The following is a 7,847-nucleotide window of genomic DNA, read 5'->3' as shown; positions in this document are numbered from 1 at the left end:
AGTTTTCGTAGGAAGGTACTAAGAAATAAAAACGATTTGGAGATTGCCGTAATCTAGGTGGGTAGTCTAGCGAACTAAGTCTTAGCCCATTTTCCCTATCTCGATCTATTGTTTCTTAACTATTCAAGCAGACTTAGCAAACCGATCTAAACTCTCGAAAAAACAAGAAACGATCGCGATGCATACTCAGCTCGCTTGCTAAAGAAAAAATTAGAGACGCGAACGTCGTCTTAAAAACGACTCGTTCCTAGCAATTTTCTTAAAACCGACATATTCCAAGTCGTAACCCGAAAACCACCAAATCACAATCCCAACGCCGTCTTTAAATCAACCCAGATCGTCGATCATCCCAATCCTCAAAAGAAAAAACGTACACAACCCTTCAAAATATCGATTCAGCCATTTTCTTTCGTAAAAAAAAAAAGACAAAGTAGGTATATATACTATGCTCGTATACTCCCATACTTCAAAATTTATTTTGCTCGGGAGAAAACGATTTCGACAAAGAAAACTCTCACATCAGTAGGCAGAAAAACACTTGGGCAATGTGATGTCTCATCTTTTAATGGTCATCTTTTGGATATTATGGTATATTTTTGGTATTTTGAGTAGTTTTAAGAAAATTTGATGACACATATATTTTGAATTTTAAATATTTTTAGTTTTCAATATTTTTAAATATTTTTACTAAAGTATTAACATGTTGTTGGCGTGGCCATATCTGAGATTTTAGAGGTATAAAAATTTAGAAACAAATTTAATAAAAAAATATTCATAATTTTGGAACCTATACCCATATAAAAAACCTCTAAATTTGTGGAAACCAAGACTAATATTTCAATTGAGATGTGCCCATAATCAACCCTAGTTGTTGGTGTATTATCCGAAACAAGATATACAGTATCTGTTTGTATTTGCGACATTGATTCAACCACTAAAAGCATCATTAGTTTAGAAATTCAATGAGTTTCCCACATAAGATAATACTAATAGTGTTAAAAACTTAAAATATACTGTAATACTTTTGTAGAATTTTACAAGTATAAAACGAGTTTCTCATGTCAACTCTAACAAAACACAAAAACACTAAATTTGATATTTTATAAATAATATTGCAACAAATTATAAATAGATTAATATTATAAAAAATAATTTAATTTATAGTTAAAATGAATTTTCTAATTTTTTTATTTTTATTTTTACTTTAAAAATATATTTGTTTAATTAATAATAAAACTAAATGTATACTACAGTTACATTAAATTATAGCAAAATAGAATTTATTTCATATTAAATTTATAAATTTTATTTCAACTAATATTTTATATAAAATAAACAAATGAACATATACATTAACTGCAACTTAATAATATTTTAAATAAAAGATGGAAACATAAAATTACAAAATTTTAATAGATAAATATAAAATTTAAATATGATAATTATAGTTAGTCTTTTAAAAATAATTAATATATTAAATTATTAAAATTAAAAAGTATATAATTTTGTTTTGATTTAGAATTTAGTGTGATGATTGGTGAATGAAAAAAAAAAACAAGTCTTACACTAAAAGATCAAATCTAATTTTTTTTTTGTTATAAGAAAATTATGAAGAACTCGCCTAATATTATTTTTGCTAATTCTGAAAATTTAAAAGTGTATGGAGTATACTTGATTTAAAATAAAATATGAAAATTTAATTTAACACAATATAAAAATTACAACGAAAATCACTCAGTTGTCTTTGTCTATTTTCTCTCACAAATCAGCTATCCATTGTCGCTTGGTTTAATACCACAAATATAATAAAAATATAAATAGAACTATAGATTATTTATATTCTTTTTGCTTTCCTACGTACTCTTAATAAAAGAGTCTACAACGACTTTTCACTGTCACTACTCTGATCCAATGCAGCAGCGACCATACTTCTACTGATATTTCACGTCTGTCAACATATGTTATCATCATACCTTTTTGCCTTCATTTTTTTTTATAAAAAAATATTATTCACAAAATCTGTTGGAGTACCCATTTTAGTTTTATGATGACAATATATACTCTCTTTTTCTTTGAAACTAGTGATGACAATATTTACGTGATTAAAAAATAGGGGTATTAACTAGAATTTATGGATTTGATTAGGGGCGGGAACATGCAAATCAGTTCTGCTTGACATTTTTTTAAAAACAAAATTGAGATTGAAGGGACAATAAAAATGTAAGCGAATTTACTAATAAAGCACCTTCTGGGATTAAAAAGAAGAGGTATTATCAGCGAAACTTGCAACATTGATTTAGGCCATGCATGCTGTTGATTGATGTCTTTAATCAGTAAAAAAATTCACTTGTATAATTCACAAAGAAAACTTTATATATCCACATTTATTTCATTTTGAACTTGTAGACTTTCAATAGAAATTTAGTCTAAAACATTTAATTTATATATTTTAATTTTTAGTAATATAAATATACTATATGAAGATTATGTTCTTAAGAGTTTTAAAAATAGATTTGAATTTATGAATGCGCTTTAAGCAATAATATAAGATACAATTGAAAGCCTATGTAACAGTGGAAGCACACAAAAAAAAATAGTTTAAGATAAGCAACATTTTTACTATACAAGCACAAAGCACAAAGCACTAGCAATATTTCTATTCTTGTATTATTAGATATATTTTGTTTTATTTAAAATTCCTATAATAAATACAAAGTATTTTCTTGATTAATTTTTTTTCTTATTTACTTTTATGTTTTCTGGGTTTTAATATTATAATTGTTATTTTGATTATTATATAAATCTAATATTTATTATATAAATTATAATTTATATTTATTAAAATTAGAAAGTATAAAAATATCTTTTTTGTAACCGCTGTAAAGATATCTATAGTATATTTATTTTAGTTAAAAATTTAAATATTTTTAAATATTAGTTTAATTATATTACTAAATTAAATTAGATAAAAATTAGATATTAATATTTAGTATTGTATAGTAATGTCAAATCATGATATAACACTTTCATAAAACACTATACCAAACTTTAGTGCTAGTTTACCACTTCATTGGAGAACTTCGTACACTAAAACTATTGATATAACGGCTTACTAAAAAAATGGTAGTTGAAGATTTGTAAGAGATTCTTTTGAAACTTATGAATCTTCTAATAATCAATATTTTAAATATACTGTTGAGTAATTAGTGTTTGCGTTTGCAAAAAAAAAAAGTTTTAGTTTTCTTTGGTGTATAAGAGTATTTATTTATATTTATATTATTATTATTTTTTAATCGTCTGAATAAATGTGAAACATAGAACAGGTGAGGGAAATCTTAAGGGAAAGATCGTCTTCGTTGAACTCTGAAACTTCTCATGCTAGCTTCCTGTTAATCAGCTCTGGCCCTCAGAGCAATAACCACCGTCCATATCTCATTGATTAAGCGCTGCCTCTCTGTAAAGTCTCTCATGAAGCCACGCTGGTCCACCCAAAGCCAAGTATGATTGGAACTGTCCAAAGCGTAAAACACTCTTGGCTATGTCTCTGGCAATCGAGTTAGTGCTCACCTGTTCCTCCTCAAAGACAACCATAGAGAACGACTGAGCCAGCTCCTTTATTTCCTCCAGCAAGTATCGATACCTTGGCCATTGATTTGGAGAAGATATGGCTGCAATAGTATCTTTATGATCCGATGCAATACTCACATTCTCAAAGTGAAGATCTCTGACACTGCAGCAGCACCCATATGATACATCTAAGTTCTGCAATCAATCTGCTGGCAGAGCATGTAAAAGCTTCGCGGGCATGGAATCTTACCTGACCATTGCTATCCCGTGCAATCCAAGCTACCCCACTATGGAGAGATGAATTCCTCCAGATTGTGTGGGCGTTGCACTTAATAGAACCATTTATCAGTGGAGACCATGTGTCACTCTGTCGCCTCATTAATAAATGTCCGTCATGCTCTCCAGGTTTCTTATTCACCTCGAACCATAAGTGATAAGTGTGCTTCCTCTTCAGCCAGTTGGACAATCCTCGACGGTGATTCCTGTGTTGCAGCAAACAGGATGGCGTTGCGGTTTTTCCATATACTCCATAGCAGCCATGGAATGGTTTTAACCACAGATGTGGCCGGAGGGGCCTGATCCAACAAGTCCATAAGAAGCTGAAAGTTGTCCTCCAAAGATAATGAGAATCCATCCGAAAGTAAGAAGTAAATTTGTTTACTTGTCATTTTCTCCATGAATTTAGGTTTAGTCATATTTTTTGTTTAATTATTAATTTTAATAAATAACTTTAAGGATTTAACTGATAATTTATTATTATCTTCCAAATGATTTAAAAAAATTTAACCATGATATCATAGTTAAATTTATATTATATTTACATTACTAATATTAAAATAGTTTATATTCTTATATTATATTTGGTTTAATATATTAAACCGACTCCATGTTAATATATATATATATGTATCACATAAGACATAATGAATCATCTATCTTTCGGGACGGTAAAATCACTCATTGCGATAATTTTTAGAAAATAATTGGTAGAGAATTCAAAAATATTTTATACTATTATTTGTGAAGTGGTTTTTTCGCTCTCATGTTGAAAGTTAAAGTGGTTAAAGTTTTCGCTACCATTAATAAATAATTAGATATTCAATTATAATAAAACCAGAAAATAATTTTTTGAATAACTTATTTTGTATCTATTTTTGATATTTAAATCAAAAAAATCTTCGCTAGATGCAAGTCAAAAGTATTCTGCAATTTAGAAATCTTACCAAAAGACTAATTCAAAATTTAGTCAAATTTATATTTTAAAAATACCTAACTACTGTACAAAAATATAGATTTTAATTAAATAAAAAATTTGTAACAAAACATGTATCATCAAAATCTAGTTTTAGGTTTGAAATTGAAACATGTTTTACGTGAATTTGCTGATTTGTCTTGCTTCCAATAGTTTTAGGTTTAATCATATTTTATATTTAATTATTAATCGTTAGGATAATTAAAAAAATTAACTATAATATCATAACTAAATTTATATTAAATTTACTTTAGTATTACTAAAATATTATATATATTATATATTATATTTGGTTTACTAATATTAAACCGACTCTATTTTAATATATATATATATATATGTATATATAAGATATAGCTTTTAAAGTTTTTATTACCTTTAATAAATAATTATACTAGATTTGTTAATATATAATTACCCATAAATTTAAAACGATTTTCATTAATTTGATAATTATCATTATCCAAATGTTTTCTTTATTATGTTATCCAAAATATTTTACATCATAATATTTTTAAAATAAATATAAATTGTTGTATATAATTTTATGTATATATCAATGTTTTGAGGTATATTTTACGTAATAAAAGATGTTTTATTAAAAATAAAAAATTTATCATATATAAAAATCTTAATATTTAAAATTATTTCAAAAGCACGAAAATAATTTATTTTAATGTGTTTGATATATATACATTTACAAATTTTTGTAAAATTATTAAGTCTGCAAATGCAGAAAAGACACCTAGTTATCATATTAACAAATAATAATTAATAAGTGAAAGGATAAGATAAAACATAACCTTTTAAAAAACCCGCCTTTGACCATCTTCAATGTTATACAATAATTTTGTCTATATTTCGATCTAAAATAGAGTAACTATATTATAGTGTTAGATTTGTTGTAATGGTTCGCTCTATAATATAGTAAAATATAGAGTAATATTGTTTTTCTACTCCAAATATTCTACACTATTATAAAGTAAACTATTGGCACAAATTCATTTCTATAAGGGAGTAACTCTATTTTAGAATCAAATATAGAAAAAAAATACTGTATACTATTGGAGATGTATTAAATAGACAACATAAAATATAAGTAATATACGGTGAAAAAACAGAATACTAGTATCTTTTAACCGATAATCTGCAAATTTGTAAGCAAAAAGAAGAAAACTCTGACTTGTTTTGGAATGCACCCGTCTCTTCGACAACTCGTTTATAACCCAGCGGACAAACTCTCAATCACGCCGCCAGATCAAATACATTTAATATGACCATAGAAAAGCCAACCATTTTTTAGCAAAAGAAGTATTGGAACATGAGAGACATTACATACAGAAACATTGAGAAAAAATAATATACTCAATTGAGTGTTATGTCTTCCTCTGCAACCTTTTTCGTTCTGACCCATTTTCATTCACTAAAACTTCAACTTCTCTTCTCCCTTGTTCCTCCCAAAACCTCCACGCCTAAGCCTCTTCTTTATTTTGTTTTTATCCTCAGAGTCTCTTTATTTTATTTGTATCCTCACAATCTCTGCTTTTTCTTCTAACTTTTTTTCTTCTCTCTGACTTCAAGCTTTCTTTCTTAGGGTTTATCTTTTCAATGGCTCCACCTCTCAATCCAAAAGCCCCTGAATTTTATCCAAAAAATCGAGCTCAAGAACTTTCACAAAAACCGAAATTTCTTTCATTCACCACTTTCAGTGTTAAGCCGGGAAAGCTCAGTCGACCCAAATGTCTACCTCCGAGATTGTTGAAGCAGAAGGTTTGGGTCCCAAACAACCGAAATTTTCTGCCAAGAAAACCTCTTCCTCCTCCAAAAGAAGCTGAGCTCAAATCTCCTCATTCTCCACAAGAAGATACTCTCAAATCTCTGTCTGGTGACAAAACATCTGTTATGATTCGAAACATTCCAAACATGTTTGGGTCAGTTTTCAATCTCAAAATCCTGCTTTGCAATATGTATCTTTGTTATTGCGAATGCCTGAAAGACGTTTTTGTTTTTTGTCTTTTGTTTGGAAGACGAAAGGATCTTCTGAGGATTTTGAACATTCATTGTCGAAGAGAGAACAAAGTTCAACAACAAATTCCTTCTTCCTATGACTTTCTCTATTTACCCATGGATTTTGTGTAAGTAAATGCTATAACATTCTGTTTTTGGTTTAAACTAAATAATAAATTCTTTTGTAATTAGTTGTCAAATTACTCATTGTGCCGCAAGGAATATATAATGATTCTTCTATTCATTCATAATTATAAAATGTTCTCTTGACATTACGATTTTTCAGGGTTTGCTTCTTTTCAACATTAATATTTTCACTGTCTCCGGATTTTTCTTGGGATGTTGAATTAATTGACCCAATCCCAAATTATCTTAAGAGCTGGGTATTAGGATTAACGAATTACTGTTTAGTTAACAAGTAATTTGATACCAAAAAAAAATCTAGTGTTATCAAACTCAAGTCTTTTATTTTGCGCAAAATAAACTTACTTTCACTCCTACTTCCTTGACATTTTTTGTATCTGCTGCATAGATAACATTTTCTGCTGAACAGGAAACACGCGAACTTAGGGTACGCTTTTGTGAACTTCACGAGCTCAGTCGCAGCTGAGAGATTCCGGAGAGAATACGACAATTTCTTATGGGTCGGCTTTGAGTACAAGAAGATTTGCGAAATCTCTGAAGCCAAGTATCAGGTTTGGCTCTCTTTCTCTTCTTTCTTGTTTTAGTAATTGTTTTTGTTTATTTTATTTTGAGTTATTATACTGTTTGGTTTTATTATAGGGGAAAGAAGAGTATACTCAACATTTCAAGGACTCTAGGTTTCCTTGCCACACCGACCACTATCTTCCGGTGATTCTCTCCCCGCCTAGTGATGGTTTCACATGTTACAGCGTCGCGACCCTCGGATACAGAGTCAGCACACGTGGCGGTGGAACAGGCCGTCGCATCCAGGTCGCTTGATCTTTTAGGGTCTCGAAGAAGGAGGATCCTTGTTTTCATTCATCTCCCGATGACGTGA

General features: G+C 28.8%; 1 protein-coding gene and 1 non-coding gene across 2 annotated transcripts; one reads left to right on the top strand and one right to left on the bottom strand.

Moving 5' to 3' along the window:
- Positions 1 to 2,216: 2,216 nt before the first annotated feature.
- Positions 2,217 to 2,354, bottom strand: LOC125592218. The gene has a single exon (XR_007328060.1). It is a non-coding gene; the product is annotated as a small nucleolar RNA snoR83 (small nucleolar RNA).
- Positions 2,355 to 5,098: 2,744 nt separating this feature from the next.
- Positions 5,099 to 7,807, top strand: LOC106378555 (protein terminal ear1 homolog). Its single transcript, XM_013818664.3, has 4 exons — positions 5,099 to 6,750; positions 6,847 to 6,954; positions 7,380 to 7,521; positions 7,610 to 7,807. The coding sequence occupies exons 1-4, from the start codon at positions 6,428 to 6,430 to the stop codon at positions 7,787 to 7,789; spliced, it is 753 nt and encodes a 250-aa protein (XP_013674118.1). The 5' UTR covers positions 5,099 to 6,427; the 3' UTR covers positions 7,790 to 7,807.
- The last annotated feature ends 40 nt before the right edge of the window (positions 7,808 to 7,847 follow it).

The sequence above is a fragment of the Brassica napus genome, chromosome C8 (genome assembly GCF_020379485.1).
Source record: "Brassica napus cultivar Da-Ae chromosome C8, Da-Ae, whole genome shotgun sequence".
Taxonomy (NCBI): domain Eukaryota; kingdom Viridiplantae; phylum Streptophyta; class Magnoliopsida; order Brassicales; family Brassicaceae; genus Brassica; species Brassica napus.
This window is presented reverse-complemented; position numbering and strand designations above follow the sequence as displayed.